A 17,724-nucleotide genomic window follows, 5' to 3' on the forward strand; every position below is an offset into this window, starting at 1 on the left:
GCTGACAACATAACTTTCCAGTTCACAGGACAGCAACAAGGTCAGTAACCCTTTAACTCATTGTTGGCGAAACATCTGAAAGATAGAGGCTTGATTTTAGTAGCTGTTGTAGCAGCATAAAAATGTGGTAGAAGTATTTCTGAGATGGTGTTATTATTATTGATTTATTATAACATTTTAGAATAATTTGGCATTTTTGAGTGTTTGAGTCAGAGTTTAACTATTTGAATTACTGCTTTAATTTCAACATTTATATAGAATTGAATTTAAAGAGAATTCAATAAAAATAGTTTATTGCCAGAATAGTATATTGAGAACTTAACGCTTTAACTAAAATAATTGCCAGAAAGTTCTCATTTGTGTTTAGACAACCTCTGACAATTAAAAAAAAATTCTTATCATACACGTCTTCCGAGGAGGAAGCAGAGTCTGGGGATGAGGGGAATGACCCGTCAATTTCCGGAGGCGAGGTCACTGAGGCAGCTAAACAACTCCTTGGTGGCAGAGCCCCTGGTGTTGATGAGGTCCGCCCCGAGTTCCTGAAGGCTCTGGACGTTGTAGGGCTGTCCTGGTTGACACGCCTCTACAATGTTGCGTGGAGATCAGGGGCAGTACCTGTGGACTGGCAGACCGGGGTGGTGGTCCCCATCTTTAAGAAGGGGGACCGGAGGGTGTGTTCCAACTACAGGGGGATCACACTCCTCAGCCTCCCTGGGAAAGTCTATGCCAGGGTGCTGGAAAGGAGAGTTCGTCCGCTAGTCGAACCTCGGATACAGGAGGAACAATGCGGTTTTCGTCCTGGTCGCGGAACACTGGACCAGCTCTCTATCCTTTCAAGGATACTTGAAGGTGCATGGGAGTTTGCCCAACCAGTCTACATGTGTTTTGTGGACTTGGAGAAGGCATTCGACCGTGGCCCTCAGGGTGTCCTGTGGGAGGTGCTGCGGGAGTATGGGGTGTCTGGCCCATTGCTACGGGCCATTCGATCCCTGTACAACCGTTGCAAGAGCTTGGTTCGCATTGCCGGCAATAAGTCGGACTCGTTCCCGGTGGGTGATGGGCTCCGCCAGGGCTGCCCTTTGTCACCGATTCTGTTCATAATTTTTATGGACAGGATTTCTAGGCGCAGCCAAGTGGTGGAGGGCTTTCGCTTCGGTGGCCTCAGAATCTCATCTCTGCTTTTCGCGGATGATGTGGTTCTGTTGGCTTCATCGGGTGAAGGCCTCCAGCTCGCACTGGAACGGTTCGCATGTTCCACTGGGAGGAGGCCCCGGGGCCGATCCAGGACACGCTGGAGAGATTATATCTCTCGGCTGGCCTGGGAACGCCTTGGTGTTCCACCGGATAAGCTGGGGGAGGTGGCTGGGGAGAGGGAGGTCTGGATAAAGCGGATGAAGATGGATGGACGGATGGATTCTTATCATATTTGTGAAAAATATGATAAAAACGAACAAAAAAAACGCACACTGACGATGTAGAAGTCTCAAAAAACTCATGTTTTAAATATGATACACTGGGCATTAAAGGATTAAAAGATTCCTTCTTTTCTTCTTATTAAAATAGACAAGTGCTTCAGAGGATCGCTGTGACTTTGTTCTCATTGTTGTTTAATCCTACTGTACAGTTTGAGATGTACAATTCAGCATTTATTCTAATAAATGCTCAGGTTGATGAGATTGATGGTGACAGTTGTGATTCCTAAAAATCAGCATATCCAAAAATATTTACTTTTAACCTGTATGCATCATACGCCTGTAATTACATGTTTATGTTGCCACTTCATGTTGTGTGACAGGTGGAGCAATGAAGTCTGTGTGGCCGTCTGCATTGTTGCTCTCGCTTCTTTGCACTGGAGCTCTGGGTTTTGACATTCTGCCAGGCAGTTCTCTGACTCACCTGGACATCACTCTGCAGGCCCTGTTTAATGTGACTGTGCAGGTGTGCCGAGCATTTGCTAAGGCTGAAGGGACAGACTTCATTTTCCCTGTAAGAACTCAAATCATTGAAGTTAAATGAACAGAAACAAGGATTTTTAAAACAGTAATGTCAACATGATTTCCTTTGTGTGTTTAGGCACAGCCTTTCACCATACAGGGTGTTGCTACGGCCTGTGGTGCACCTCAGTCATCTAAAACTTTCGTTCGGTCCATTCTGCACATCATATACAGGAATGTGCGTGTGGACATCCGCTATGCCTTGAATGCCAGCTTCCACTTTGATGATGAGATGTTTGTTCAAGGAAAGAAAATCATCATAGAGGGAATACAGGCGGTCAAAGCAAGCAACAAGCTGGAGAATTATGAGGCAGCGAGGCAGAACCTGGGAGAAATTCTGCATCCTTTGCAGGTATTTATCATTACTTACTGCTGTTTAAAAACAACAACAAAAAACCAAACAAAAACAGAGTAAAATAATAACCCTATTTTTTTTTCATCGCTTGGAGGATTTCTACAGTCACAGCAACTGGGTAGAACTGGGAGAAAAAAGCCCCAACTCCAATCTAATCAAATCTGGCGCCAGCATTGGGAACATAGCAGGTAAAGAGATAGTATGATGAGATGCCCGTACTGACATACAGATTATACAGATAAAACTATCATTCAATCTCAGAGTAGAAAGATTTAAAAAAAACAAGGCCATAATTTAAATGCTGATTTACATGTTCCCAGCTAGGAGCAGGGCGACCTGCCGCAGCTGTGACGGCAACAACTGCAGCAACAACATTTTGGAGGATATCATAGCGGAGAAGATCCTGACATCTGGATACTTTAGTCTCACGCCTGTATTTGCATTGAAACCAAAGGGTAAGGGCTTCGCTCTTCTACAAAACCATCATTGTTTTCCCACACTCAGAAGAGGCTTCACATGTCACTGATTTTCCTGAGATTTACCTAAAACCTACATACTAAAATCTATTTTAACTCTACTATTACTTATTCTTCTAATCCCACTTCACTGCATTTGAAATTGCAGTTACAGCACTTTTTAATGGCTTTTTAACCCACATTTGTCTTGACAGTTACAATTACTTTGAAGTTTTATCAGCTCATCTGGCTAAACGATCAGTGAGCTCATGCTGTGGCGATGCATGTCTCATCATTCGTCCACAATTCACAAAAATTGCTCCTCCTCCTCCAGTATTGGTCATTAATTGCATGCACAATGTCCTCAAGGTCAAAGCCACATTTGTCCTTTCACTGGCACTTTGAAAAGACAAATGTGACACTTCTTGCAGTTTCGCTAAATTCTCGTCCACCTGACGTACTGACCAGTTCAAATTATTCATACTTACAGGACAGGACGGTTTATCATGAGTGAATGAAAAAACTCATTTAAATGATGTCAGCATACTGTAAACTATACTCAGTTTATAAAGAGTCAAAGCAGTATTTAAAAATAGCTGTATTTAAATGGGCAAATACGATTGCACCATTATGATCCAATAAAATACCACCGACAGCAGCCATCACTCTGCTCTTCAGATTGTGTGAGTTTTTGAATGGAAAAAACAGACTTTAGTTATTGGTTCTTGCACATGAGAGATAAACCAACATCCTTGTGAAATAACATAAAAAAGTATCCTTTAAATAGTATTTCATTAGTACACGTTACCTGTCTCATCCAAAATCACAGTGTCAGTAAAACACAATCACAGTTTCTTGAGGATGATTTGAAATAAACAGCAGCCGTTCACTCTGAGATTTTCCACCCCCTCCTCTTATGGACAAAAGGAATATTATTCATCCTGGCCTTCAGTTGTTGCTTTAGAGTTTATCACACTGAGTCAGAGTACTGCACATCCAACTGACACACAGCTTACTGTATGTCCTCAAAGGATCCATCAGATAAATCAACTGAAAAACTTTTTCTAACTGCTGCAGAGACACCAAAGCAATGGTGTAAAAGTAATTCCAGTTCATGAACCAAGTCGCACATTGCATAACAACCCTTTTTTTTTATTATCATGTGTTAAATGTGAGGATCCAAAAGCAGATTCACAGGGAGGAGGAGTTACAGAGAAAACACACCATTTTACTGAGACCAGAATACAAACAAAAAACAGAAAATAAAATTAAGAACTCCAACTTACAGAACCTAAACTGGGTAATTAACACTGGTGGTGGTAGCCACAAGGGATAGGTGAACAGACACTCTGGCAAAGAAGAAGCTGAGACAGCAATAATAAATTAGGGTGTTCAGGGGGAGTGGAAACAGCTGAGACTTATTAAAGAAATGAGACTGGGGAAGAACAAAAATCATATACTAAGCAGACAGGCCAAAAGCTTACCAAGACAAAAGAGGAAGTCAGCTTCAGTGAAACAAGCCCTTAAATACACAAGTTAAAAGGAAAAAGAGCTGTGTTTAAGTATTCATCATTCCTCTCTCGCAATATTTGCTGAACAGGAAAATGCAGTCATGGAGGGGCAGTTGATCAGACAAGTAAGATCGAGCCTATAGGTGGGATCAACAAAGACAAAGAGAGTTCCAGCCATGGGTATCTCCACACTCAAGCTGCAAACATTGCAATAGCTGCAACAAGTGAGCTTCTAGAGGACATTCGGGGGGCTGCTGGTGACAGACCATTCTTGCGGTACAAACGCTCTGTGTGTTTCAGTTCATTGTGGTGCAGAAGTTCATTTTATCATTTATCTCTCTCCATCTCCTTCCCCCAGGATGATGGGTCTCTTTAAAGGATCCAGTAAGGCTCTTTGTTTTGTCATCGACACCACAAGCAGCATGAAAGATGACATTGCAACAGTGAAAAATGTCACTTCCACTATAATCAACCGTGATGTGGGAACAGCCAATGAGCCCTCGCTGTACATTCTTGTACCATTTAATGATCCAGGTAGGATCTCTGAGATGCTACGAATTTCTTTTCTGAATGTTCTGAAATGTTACTGTTCTGTCCAATTCATAAGGTGACAATGGACAATAGTAGTATATATATTGACTTTGACTCATGTCATCAAACAGGCTTCGGACCACTGACAAAGACAACAAACTCAGCAGTTTTCCAGAATGCGATTGATTCTCTTGTAGCCACCGGTGGAGGAGATCCACCGGAGATGAGTCTCTCAGGGCTTCAGGTGAAGTGATATATGTTCTGTAATTTTAAAAGCTCGATGCATGTTTGTTGTTTTACCTAAAACTATTATTCAAAGCGGTTTTCCTCACACAGCTGGCTTTAAGCGCTGCTCCATCAAATTCTGAGATCTTCCTCTTCACGGACGCAGCCGCTAAAGACAAAAACCTGAAGAGCACAGTGATCGCACTCATAGAGAGGACCCAGTCGGTGGTATGTAGTAGTTTAAGAATATAACACACTTATCTTAATGATGATTACATTTTTAAACGTCATTGAAACAGGGATGGGCATGTTTTGCTACAAGCAGATGTATAAATAAAGTAGTGTAATGGTCGTATTTTACCTTCTTTTTTTTTTTTAACTCAGTCTAATTGTTTGTAAAGGCTTTATGATTTGGTTAAGCTTGTTTTCATGCACCTTTTTTTCTTCTCAGGTCAATTTTATGATAACTGACACATCATCAGTCAACAGTCGGAAGCGGCGTGCTCCATCCAATAGGATAGCAGAAGCTGACGCTCAGCTGTACAGAGATCTGGCTCAGGCTTCAGGAGGCCAAGCTATCGAAATCACAAAGAGTCAACTTCCTCAGGCCACAGCCATCATAAAGGAGTCCTCCAACGCCTCTCTGGTAATTTCACAAACATCTCACTACTGGCTGGATTTGTCATTTCAAAGATTTCAGCTCTTTAATGTAAGTGCTTACTGTAATGTTCCAGGTGACCCTTCTTCAAGCAGCCAGGAACCCAGGAAAGGCTGAAAGCTTCACTTTTATGATTGATGACTCGGTAACAAATCCTACAGTTTACATTACTGGGGAATCCATCACTTTTACTCTCATTAGCCCCACAGGTATGCTATTCTGAAGGACTGTGGAAAAATTGAATTGAAATTTTTTATTTCAGTCAACTTGTTGTTGTTGTTGTTGTTGTTGTTGACTGAAATAAAAAAGAGTTTTTACTATTCGTCGGTCATGACGTCATTTCTGAGCCTGCCCAACAAAGCAGTGGCAGTCTATACTGTCCCCTACATTCTGTTTACACAGTAGTCAAATTCAGATTTTGCCTGATTTTTGAACAAAACAGCATTTATCATGGTGATAAATGCTGTTTTGTTACATAAATATTGATAAAGATGTTTAAAACTACTAAATGCAGTAACCCTAATTTTTGATGTTAAAAAAATTATCATTTAATAATAAATTCCTAAAAATAGTCTGTTTTCTATCTGTGTTCTAACAGGTAAATCTCAGGATAGCAGTGACACAATGGGGTCACTGATCATTACATCCCAGTCTGTGGGAAACTTCTGGTCCCTGCAGCTAAAAAAACAAACTGGAAAATGGGAAATGAGAATGGTGTCAAGTAACCCCTACACTCTGAAGGTCATAGGTGAGACTGTCAGTCGATACTTTTGTTTCTTATCCCTGGGGCCTTGAGGTATAGGTTTGAATGAACTAATAAGCTGTCAGAATGGATGTACTAAATTACCATTACAACAAAGTTTTTAATAAAAACGAATAGAGTTTGCATCTATTTGATGTCTGGCGTTGTAGATAGGAAAGCAGAAAGGTAGGGGGATAACATGCAAGCAGTTTTAGATGGGTCTAAAACCAAACACTTGCATCATCTTCTGTATCATAAGTAACTGGCTCAACCGGGTGAGCTATGACAACCCCTAAAAGGATCTCTTAAAATATGATTGGCATGTCCTGTCCTGTCTGAGCCAAGTTCAGTTCAGTTACCTCTCACCTGAGTGGAAACGTTGTTAAAAGTGAACGTTTCTCCCTTTGTTTCCAAACTATAATTGCACTGTTATTAGTGTTCACATCCTGTAGCTGTGTTTTGTGTAAAAACATGAATTTATTTTGTTATTTGACTAATAATGCTATATCCTAGGAGATGGTGAACATTTCTAGCACACTTGCTATGATGCCAGCACATGTGCAGGGAATGCTCACAGTAACAATACAGGTTAGACATACCTGCATTATTACAGTTAGCATGTCAGTAACATGGCATCTTCATGTATCTCATATTTTGTTAATGAATGAAAGGAAAAAAATCTAAAATACTTAGATTTTATCAGCCAGAGTAGAGCAATGCAGAGAATCTATTGTATGTATATTTGAACAACAGAAAACCAGAAATGGTTTTGCTATTGATTCACTAGAACTAAGCCAATTCTATTATTTAAAAAGTTCTTTAAGGGCTTTTTGATTTCACATAAAACAAAGTACTGGCAATGACAATGAAATTCCAGTGGTCCATGTGTTGTATAGGTCAAAAGATTACACTTTTACACTATGAAAACTGCTACATTCAAGCACAGACATTCGCCTGGTGCTAATTTCCATCCATGTATATGGATGAAGACTCCTTTACCAGTGGTTCAAACCTAGAACCGTCTGCTATGAGGTGGCCACAGTACCATCGTGCTGCCCGGCTGTTATATAAGCTAACTTAAGATACTAATCTAACTACACTATCAAGCTTTAAATTTAGCATGTTCGTGTTCTGCTGTAATTAGTTTATTCTATGCTAAATTAATATTGTTTTACCAGTTGATGTATAAAAATAAGTAAATAAGTAATTAGATTATTTTACAAGCTAAACTTTAAGCTTACAAGCTTAAAAGTCTTTCCAAAACTAAAATAATCTCATGGCTTAGAGTCCAAATTCCTGTAAATTTTGTATGTTGCTACTAGATTAGTGGAGCATGAAGGGCTGCTAGCGTTAGCAATGTTAGCATGTTAGCTTTAACACATTATCGGGCGAAGAGCAGAAGATGCGTCTCTCCACCAGTGGATACTCTGTGAGGATCCATTTCACTGCTGTGTTCCTTAAAATTCTTTGCCAGAAATGTTGAGAGAGTGAATATGAAGGCAAAATAGCCTCATGAAAGATCTCATACTTATTTAAAAAGTTTCCTTGGCAGCACAGGTCTTTGGGCAGCCTAGAAAAACGTAAGTAGTCTGTGAGGATTTATTTTCGTTGTCTTAAAGGCTAAATGGAAATGCTAATGACTCAACATATTCAAACCCCAACAGGAAGTGGAAATAGAAAGAGGAAAAGGAACTATATTTTTAAAAGTCTGAATAAAAACAAAATTCTGTATTCTTAATTCCTGGTTCTTGAATCTATTCACTATGCTTTAGATTTCATTTTTAAATTATTAAAAAGGTTTTTTGAAGTTTTAATTCAAACTCTTTATTATTGTTAGTGTTTAGTTTTTCCATAAACCCATCCTATTTGAACCTCTTTTTTATGGATTTATATATCCATCCATCCATTCGCTTCCGCTTATCCTTTCCAGGGGCGCTGGAGCCTATCCCAGCTGTCATGGGGCGAGAGGCGGGGTACACCCTGGACAGGTCGCCAGTCTGTCGCAGGGCCAACACACAGGGACAGACAACCATTCGCTCTCACATTCACTCGCACATTCACACCTAGTGGCAATTTGGATTATCCAATTAACCTATCCCCACAAGCTGCATGTCTTTGGACGGTGGGAGGAAGCCGGAGTACCCGGAGAGAACCCACGCAAACACGGGGAGAACATGCAAACTCCACACAGAAAGACCCCGGCCTGATGGTGGAATTGAACTCAGGACCTTCTTGCTGTGCGGCAACAGTGCTAACCACTGTGCCACCGTGCTGCCCGATTTATATATCATTTAGAATTTAAAAAAAAAAGTCTTTAATTTTATTTTAATCATATAATAGTTAGAATTTATTTAGATATTATGTTATTTGTAAGTATTTGTCGTATTCAGAATTATCAGTTCATGAAATGCATTATTTCCATTGCCATTAGTCTCCAGGCCCTCCATATATTTGACTTTTTTCGTTTTGTTTTTTTTTACCCCCTCATCATTTTTAGGTCAGAGTCCTATCGACTTCTTCTTTGACTTAGTGGTGGTGTCACAGGGCCCTTTTGGAGGATTTGATACCCTGGCGACACGTCCCAGTGCTGGTAAAGGCAACTGTTAAGACTTGGTGATCTGCAGATGTAACATACCATTAAAACATTAGACGTAATGAATTGACTTTTTCTTGAAAGGTGGCAATGGTAGCCTGTTGATGTCTTTAACGGGGAGTGACACTGCCACGGTGACAGAAGTCACTCTGGTTGGATCATCTGGGTCAGAGGTGATTAAAGGAGTCTTGGTGCCGCAGAGCAATGCAAGCATCTTGGTTCTGGTTGACAAGTTTCCATCAGAGGACTTTGAGGTGCAGGTGAAGGGACAAGCTGATAGTTTCACCTCCAAGGCTTTAATACTCTTCCAGAGACAGTCACCAACCAACTTCAGATCATCAAATCTGACGATAAATGTGAGCTGCAATCCACGACTTGTTTTGTGACACAAAAGCATCAAATCAAACATGGAAAAACATGCAGCAGCTCAAATAAGTATCTCTATAAATGTACTCTCTCTTTGTAAAGGCTAATCCAGAGACCATCATAGTACCCGGAACGCTATTTTCTGTGCCCTTCACTCTGATGACGAGTGGAACAGGTGGAAACTTCACAATTCGATCCACCAACAGCAGAGGGTTCGACTCTACATTTCCAACCAGTATGTTCCTGGAGCCTGGAATCACTAATAATGGCACAGTGACCCTCTCAGCACCTCTGAATACCACATCTGGAACTGATGTCACCCTGGCCATTGAGGCCGAGGCTCCTGGGGGCACAGACAGTAACTACATTGTGTTGCGCTTCTCCGTTCTTAACACGGTAATACTATAACTGTAAACTTTTTGTTTTAAGCTTTTTGGGTATTTCTTTTTTTTATTATTATCTCTTTTATTGGGACAGCTGTTGAACATAACAGTAGTTTACCTTTTTACACTTTCTTTGCTGTCACATTTTAACTTATAATTGAAAAATAAAGAAGACAAAAAAAGAAGAGAAAAGAAAAGAAGAAGAGAGAAAAAAAAACTAGGGTTAGGAGGCAGCAGGGCAGGAAGGTTTACGTACTACTCAGGGTTGTAACATCATATACAAAATCACACCTCATATGCTTAAGATAGTCTGTCCATTTAGACCATATTCCGTAGAAGGTATCTCTCTGAAGTTTAAGAGAAAATGACATTTTTTCCATCGTATAGATCTCTTGTACAGAATGTATCCAGTCTTCTATCATTGGTGGTTCAGGCTTAAGCCATCTTCTCGTAAGAGGCTTTTTACTTGCGGCCAGAAGGATATACAGGAGTCTTCTGTCATTGGAATTCAGTTTATCCACTGGTGCATTGCACAAAAATATGGTCTCAAAAGTTGAAGGAAAAACAAATGAAAAAACATTTTGTAAATGATCATGGATTAGAGACCAATACTGGCGAATAACTTTACAGTCCCAAAAGATGTGGAAATGGTTCGCTCCGTCTCCCCCACATCTCCAACATTTATCACCAATTCCTCGATATCTTTGTTGAGCAGGGGTAATGAAAAATCTCATAATGCTTTTCCAGCAAAATTCACGCCAAACATTAGACCCAGTGGTAGCCCACTGTATCTTGCATGCGTGAGCCCAACACTTCTCTGTAATTGTCAAATTACCCTCCTATTCCCACTTCGCTTTAATATACAGAGTGCTGTTGTTTTTACACCGCTGGATGCTGTTATATAATTTAGAAATAATTTTACTTTGCACTTCAGATTTGATTAGTAATAAGAATGTTTCTACAAATTGTAATTCGTTTAGGTTCACTTTTAAGTTTTGATTAAAATAATTTCTGATCTGTAGATATCTAAAAAAATCATCTGATCCCAAGTCATGTTTACTCCTTAAAGATTCAAAGCTTTGAAATGCACCCTTATAGACAAATGAATAATAATTAGTTATTCCTTTTGAAATCCAGTTTTTGAATCTATTATCATATTGATTTGGAGTAAAATCTGAATCATATGCACACCATCTTAAAACCTTAGAGGCATTTTCCAAACCACCAATTTTTATTACTTCTTTCCAAGCAGATATCATTATTTGTAGTATAGGTTTATCTGCCATATGTATTTTATTCTGCAAGTTTATGTCCGATATTAAAGCTGAAACTGGTATTTCTTTTACTATTGTTCCTTCAACATCTTTCCATCCGGCGGTGTAGTTTGGACAACAGAGACAAATCAGCGGTCTTAACTGAGCTGCACAATAATATTCTCGTAGACAGGGAAGCCCACGACCTCCCTTTTCTTTCTTTAATTGGAGCGTTTTATATTTAACTCTAGCTTTTTTCCCATTCCAGATGTATTTTGACAATGTTCTATCCCATGCCGCAAACTGTTTTTGTGGTATGGCAATCGGTAGAGACTGAAACAAATACAGCAGTCGGGGAAGAATATTTAATCTGATTGATTCAATCCTGGAGTGTAGGTCCAGAAATGGAATAGCGTTCCATCTTTGTATATCTGATTTTATAGATTCATTTAGAGGGGCATAGTTGACATTGAACATTTTGGTGAAGTCACGATGTATTACCACCCCTAAATACATAATGCTATCTGCATCCCATTTCCATTTATAACGATTCTTAATTTCAACTGGTGGTTCATAGTTTAAAGTTAATACCTGCGTTTTATTTATATTGACCTTATATCCCGATAAAGAACCATACTGTGATAGTGCTTCCATGAGATGGGGGAGTGCCTGTGAGGGACAGGTTAATGTTAAAAGTAAGTCGTCAGCAAATAATGCTAATTTCTGTTCCCCTCCTGGCATTCGTACTCCTGTTATATGCTGATTCTGCCTAATCCACTGACTTAGTGGTTCTATAAACAAAGCAAAAAGCAGCGGTGAAATGCAGCAACCCTGTCGTGTACCTCGTTCCAATATAAATTATTCGGTGAGGTCCCCATTGATTTTGATTTTAGCTGTTGGTTTGTTGTATAACTCTGAGATAATATCAATTATAGATGTATGAAAATTAAACTTCTCAAGCACTTTGTATAAAAAGGACCATCTCACTGAGTCAAATGCCTTCTCGGCATCTAAGCTTAACACTAAGGTCTCTAATTTTTGTTTGTCAACTTGCCGCAATATGTGCAAAACCTTTCTGATGTTGTCCCTGGCCTGTCTATGTTTAATAAAACCCGTTTGGTCATTATGTATTAACCTAGGTAATATCATTTCTAGTCTCTTAGAGATAATAGATGTAAACAACTTGTAGTCAATATTCAATACACTGATTGGGCGATAGTTGCTACATTCTAATTTATCTTTTCCTTCTTTTGGTATAATGGAAATCATTGCTTCCCTCCATGAAGGAGGGATAATTTTCTTTTCCATTACCCCTTTTTGGGTATTTCATGAAAAATCATTAATAAAAAGAATTGTTGGAAAAAAAAAGTCAATTGTAATAAATTTTATCATCTCTGTTCGTTAAACTACAGGCCTGAAGGTTTTTTTATGCTTAGCTAACCTGCTGTGCACCAACTAAAATCACTTTAAGCCAATCATAAGTAACAAAGAAACACATTTCTATAGAGCAAATATTGAGGAAGTTGCAGTTCCTTTAGATTCAGGCTTTTTGCTGACTTCATGCATTTTCCTTCCCCTTTTAGGTGACCGATTTCAAGGCACCAGTGTGTGAGCAGCTCAGCCTGCAGACCAACTGCTCTGTTAACTGCAGCATGAGGATGTGGGAGGTCTCTAGCCGGGTGACTGATGGAGCTGATGGGACGGGCGTTGATCTTGTCACCCTCAAGCAAGGAAACGGGACCATAAACACCACCCTGGATTCAAGCAATGAGAACATAACACTGGTGTACTACAGCGCATCCTGCTGTTCACCTGACATGGAGATAGAGGTTGTGGATCGCGTGGGTAATGTAGCCACCTGCTCCTACAGCGGAAGGCAAGGTACAATATCTCCTGTCTCTGAAGCCACAAAGCTCACTTGGTCGCCCTTATTTTGTCTCAGCATTGTGATTGTGGGACTCCACATTCTGACAAAAATGGGCATCCAGTGACTCCATGTCAGTGTGGTACAGCTATAATTTATGTATGTCAATATATATGTATAAGTTATATCAGTTCTATTTTTGACATTTAACTACTACTAGTATATTGGCTACTGTGGTATGGAGGCACTTACAAAAACTGATGCCTTGAAATATATTACAGCACTGTGCACAACCATTATGCCACCTCTAATTTCTTTAAAATCTGCTTACTTTCTTCTATTTCACTTGTATCAAGTAGTCCTGATCAATACTTCTCCAGACGTTCTGAAGTTTTTCTTCGGACATTGGGTGCCTTTTCACTCTTTTTCAGTCCAGTCCATGTACCTGATCATTTTCATAATAATGTTCTTTCTGGTCAGTTTACACTGACCTATGAGTCAATGAAACATAAGAAAGGCAGCTAGCTCAAAGCAGACATCCTATCAAAGAATTTAAAACCTTTTATTACAACACAACCTTTTGCAAAAACACAGAATTTGATCTCACTTTTTTAGCCAAATCTACAAAAAAAAATGCCAGAGATATCACAGTTTGTCAAGTTGTGCACCAGCAAGTTGAGCTACGAGAATTAACTGAGATGGAAAGAATAACACAACAGAAAAAGACAGCAATCATGAATTGGCCTCCCCGGAGACCAGACCTGAACATTATTGAAGCATTTTGGGATCCTGTTCGCAGAAAACGGAACAAAAGGCAGCCAACATCCAAAGAAGAGCATTGAATGTCTTTCCAGAAGTCTGCAGAACTGTTCCTGAAGACTACTTAAAGGAATTAGCAGAAAGCCTGCCTAAGAGAGTCCTTAGGGTCTAGTAAAGTGCTATACAAATACATGCCATTTACCATTTTACCAGTTCAGGCTGTGTTATGTTGACACATAGTTCGTTTTCATAGCAAAATATTATGAAATGAGTCAGTTGCTCAAGACGTTTACAGTACTGTATATATTTCCATAATTACGCATAAAAACATTATTCATCCATGTTATGTCTTTTTGGGGGGATTTTGATCATACATACAGCTTCATATCTTAAACCACTGATTTCTCAGCTAATATGGGAACTGATTTTTGATTGAAACTTGACGTATTTAATTCTGTCTATCTGTTATGAAGCTAATGCTCTTCTTAATTTATCATGCTCTAATTTGTACTGCTCAGTTTCCACATTTTCACAGTTTGTGAGAGTTTTAAAAAAGGTAAAAACAGGTGTTTTGGAAGCTCTTTGGATGGAAATTTAAAAAAAAATGTTAATGGTGGAAATGGGGCAACAAGAAATGAACAAGTCAAGCAGTAAAAAAAAAACCACTTTTTATTGTTGTCATAATGTGTCTAATGTATAACCTTTACACAACAAAACGTTTCTCTTTTCACATTTTGCTACATTTTCTTCTCCTGTTTCCTTTTATCACTATTTACATATTGAAAATTTTTCTGAGCATTATTTAAATAAACTGGTCATCTGCGACACAGGGGGTTGAAATGCTGAAATGTGTCCTTGTTTGTTTGTGTGGCTTTTTGTGAGTGTTTAGTGATGGTGCGAGCATGTCCACTGCAGCATCCCGATTCCAAGCCAGCCCGTGCACACTCTCACGCCGCTTCGAGGGTCTCCTGCATTAACTTTCTAAACTGATTTAGTTTTGGTGAGGTCACGAGGCCCTCGACATGAGTGCACAACGATCACAGGTCAGCACGTGTTTTGTGTAGGAAACAGGAAACAAATCCCCATAAATACTATGAGTTCTGTCGTTTGACATGAACTAGCTCTGTAATACGGCATGTGATGGTCTTAGCATGTGCGTAGCACAGCAAACACAAATAAAAGAATGAACGTGAATTCAAGCTTCAAAAAAGGATCTTCTAAAGTAATGTTTATTTGTGCTTTTCATGTTTTTAACTTTTTTCCTGACCTTAAGAAAGGTTGTTTTAATTTCTGCAGCTGAATCAGAACAGGCAGCTTAAGCCAGCTGAGGAATGATCTTAATTCACTCTATGTGAAGACTGTATTAATCAATCCAGATCCTGATTTGAGGGGAAATGTCTCTGTTAATGTTTCTTCTTAACTTCGAGACCCGTGACTCCACATGCAGTGGGAGGATGTGTGGGCAGGTTTGAAGCGGGCCTGTATTTTTTATAGAAGCAAATTATAAAAGTCTTGCGCTTGCATTTTTTTAAATCTGTTTTCTACATTTTCTTTTTTCTCTAATAGAAACCTTTTTTTTTTTATCCCTTTAACCCAACTTACACTCTCAAACTTACAGTGCCTTCACACAAACATCACCTCCGTCCTTTTCGCTGTAAAATTGTGACTATCCCAAAAAATATCCTGCAGTAGAATGAAAGGTAAAACCGGGATAAAGATTTTATAGAATCAACCATCGAAAGGGGTACAGATGCAATTTCCTCAAATCTGTCGAATGGTCACGTGTACACATTCATAAGCATTCACAAGAGTGAATCCTCGTCAATAATATTCAGACCAGTTCTTCAGACCATGTTTACATGCACATCAGGCACTGCCATTGGTGTACTGGGAAAGCTTATTCTCCAGGTCACAGATTCTCTTCTCCTGAGACAACACTGTGGCCTTCAGATTCTGAATCTCTTCCAGTAACCTCTCAAGCAGCTGAGGCTGGAAAGGAGAAGAGGGGAGACAAGTGTGCAGAAGGATAAAAGGGAAACAGAAAGGAAAAAAGACTGTGATAAGAAGGTGAAATTAAGGAAAATGTTTGAAGAATAGGTTAAGGAAGATGACTAGGACTAGAGGAAATCAATGAAAACAGGTGAAAGCTTTGAACAAAAAAGGTTGTGGGCAGATGGAATTACAAGAGAAAAGAAAACAGAAAAGGGTTAAAACAGAGTCACTTTTTGTTATTGTTGTTGTTTTCTTTTCTTTCTTTCTTTCTTTTTTTTTTTTTTACCAACAGTCAGATTACAGGACTAAGAAATCATTCAACTGTGCTGTACATGGTTATACATAAGATGTATAAAAATACATCCAGGCTTTGGGAGCCTATAATGTGAATGCAGATTAGTAGAGAGGAGTCATCTTATACTGCTAAATTAATGTTGAAAATAGTTCATGTGCAGGAGGTGCAGGAAGTGGGCTTACCGGCAGGCTGTTGGTGTCCAAAGTGGACATGCTGCGTCGGGTGGTGGGTCTGGAGTCCAGGACGTTCTTCTTCACCACTTTGAGCTCTCTGCTCTTCGGCGGCACGTAGCCCTGCCTCATGGACACCAGGATGGGATCTTCATCTCGGCCATCAAGCCACTCCTCGGGTTCCATGGCGGGCTCGGGTCCTGCTGTGTCTGGGTACAGATCATCTTGAAAGAGGTCCGACTGTGCAACAGGGAAGATCAAGGGGACAACAGAGACGTTTGTGTGAAGTAAAAAGTAAAGCTGCAAGTTCATCCCTAATATCAAACATGTGTATTTGTCCTCCACTGGATAGCATCAGAAACAATCCACAAACACTGGGAGCAGTGTGTCGAAGAAGCCTTTCGTTGCACTAAACTACAGCTAAGAACCAATCACTGTGCAGAAGGAAGCCTCACAAGGTGCTCGTGGCAGGATGTAAACATTAATGGTTTTCCATTCAGCTGAACTGTATTCAAATGAAACTGCAGCGACAAAGGTTGATTCGTGTTTGAGTTTTAAGGAGCCAGATAGAAGTGTGGTGTGACAAGTCCAGGATTTCTGTTTCGATAAAGTATAAGACTGATATCTTCATCTTGCACCATTGTCAAAGTCAAACACAGCAGAGCATGAAGACCATAATGGAAGGGTGAGTCAGGCTTACTTTTCTGGGCACTGTCATTGTGATGGGCTCACATTTCTTGTCAAGCAGCTTATACAACCTGATAAGATGAGAAAAGAGGACACGGCCACAAGTTATCACAGTTGTCGTTGTACGTATTTTTAAATGTCTGTCTATAAGAACTGAATAATCAATCTCACCTGCAATCAGTAAGTCACATAATTGTTTATCACATATGGAGATGTATATGAGAACTATATGGAAAAAGGACTACTTTTGCAGCTTTCTGCAAAGACATAAACTATCATTTCTGATATTTAGAAATGTCCATGTCAGAGAGTTTATGGTTCATGAGCATTTAGCAGTGTTTAGAGAATACAAAGCATTCAGTGGTGAAGCTTTTAAGGTGAACAAAATGGAAATTTCCAATATGAACACTTGTGCTAAGTAGAAAATTAATGGACCAAATTGTCTGCAATAATAACTGATGTAATAACTACTGCATATTTGTTTCATTTATCTGAAGGCTAAAATGGCAACACATCCATTAAATCAGTGGAATCACTAAAACATGAAAAGGGCTGTGAATCGCTGCTGCAGATATGCCCAAATATAGTCGTGTGACTATTTATTCTTTGACATCTTGTGATATTGATTTTCAAAAACTAGATTTCAGACAGGACCAAAGATTACTATTTCAATCTGCGAGCACACGAGCGCAGGCATTACCAAAATACTAAAGACAAAGTAAAAAGGCCCAAAAAGGAGAAGCTGAGATGGAGGTGGGTTGCAAAGCAGTTTGCAGAGACAACAGCAACTGTAGGGACGCTGGAGAAGCTGAAACTTTTATAGCAAACTTTATAGTGGTCTGGTACTTATACAGTTATTTTCTAGTCTACCTGAGCACTTAAGGCATTTTT

At 39.5% G+C, this 17,724-nt stretch overlaps 2 protein-coding genes across 3 annotated transcripts in view; one reads left to right on the forward strand and one right to left on the reverse strand.

Annotated features, from left to right (window-relative positions):
• On the forward strand, positions 1-15,293 carry LOC308387072 (von Willebrand factor A domain-containing protein 7-like). The gene is made up of 16 exons (XM_080866954.1): positions 1-40; positions 1,796-1,986; positions 2,074-2,346; positions 2,444-2,537; positions 2,670-2,804; positions 4,405-4,591; positions 4,674-4,849; positions 4,978-5,090; positions 5,183-5,299; positions 5,523-5,717; positions 5,806-5,938; positions 6,328-6,477; positions 8,969-9,061; positions 9,149-9,420; positions 9,533-9,826; positions 12,650-15,293. Exons 2-16 carry the CDS (start codon positions 1,804-1,806, stop codon positions 13,055-13,057), a joined length of 2,823 nt encoding a protein of 940 aa, XP_080723080.1. The 5' UTR covers positions 1-40; positions 1,796-1,803; the 3' UTR covers positions 13,058-15,293.
• The window catches only part of coro6 (coronin 6), a 15,035-nt gene continuing 10,813 nt past the window's right edge, over positions 13,503-17,724 (reverse strand). Inside the window, exons 9-11 of one of the 2 annotated variants that reach the window (XM_080866959.1) lie at positions 16,847-16,904; positions 16,159-16,386; positions 13,503-15,678 (exon numbers count right to left, since the gene is read on the reverse strand). In XM_080866959.1, the coding sequence (XP_080723085.1) occupies positions 15,556-15,678; positions 16,159-16,386; positions 16,847-16,904 (409 nt within the window). In that variant the 3' untranslated portion in view covers positions 13,503-15,555. The other variant, XM_080866960.1, reaches the window with a different exon arrangement.

The sequence above is a fragment of the Rhamphochromis sp. 'chilingali' genome (assembly GCF_963969265.1).
Source record: "Rhamphochromis sp. 'chilingali' genome assembly, chromosome: 19".
Taxonomy (NCBI): Eukaryota; Metazoa; Chordata; class Actinopteri; order Cichliformes; family Cichlidae; genus Rhamphochromis; species Rhamphochromis sp. 'chilingali'.

Bases quoted from the DNA above. Each gene is read 5' to 3' on its own strand.
- LOC308387072 (XM_080866954.1), top strand. From the start codon at position 1,804: ATGAAGTCTGTGTGGCCGTCTGCATTGTTGCTCTCGCTTCTTTGCACT. The intron at 5,718-5,805 runs GTAATTTCACAA...GTAATGTTCCAG, and splicing joins AGTCCTCCAACGCCTCTCTG to GTGACCCTTCTTCAAGCAGC. The intron at 9,421-9,532 runs GTGAGCTGCAAT...CTCTTTGTAAAG, and splicing joins CATCAAATCTGACGATAAAT to GCTAATCCAGAGACCATCAT.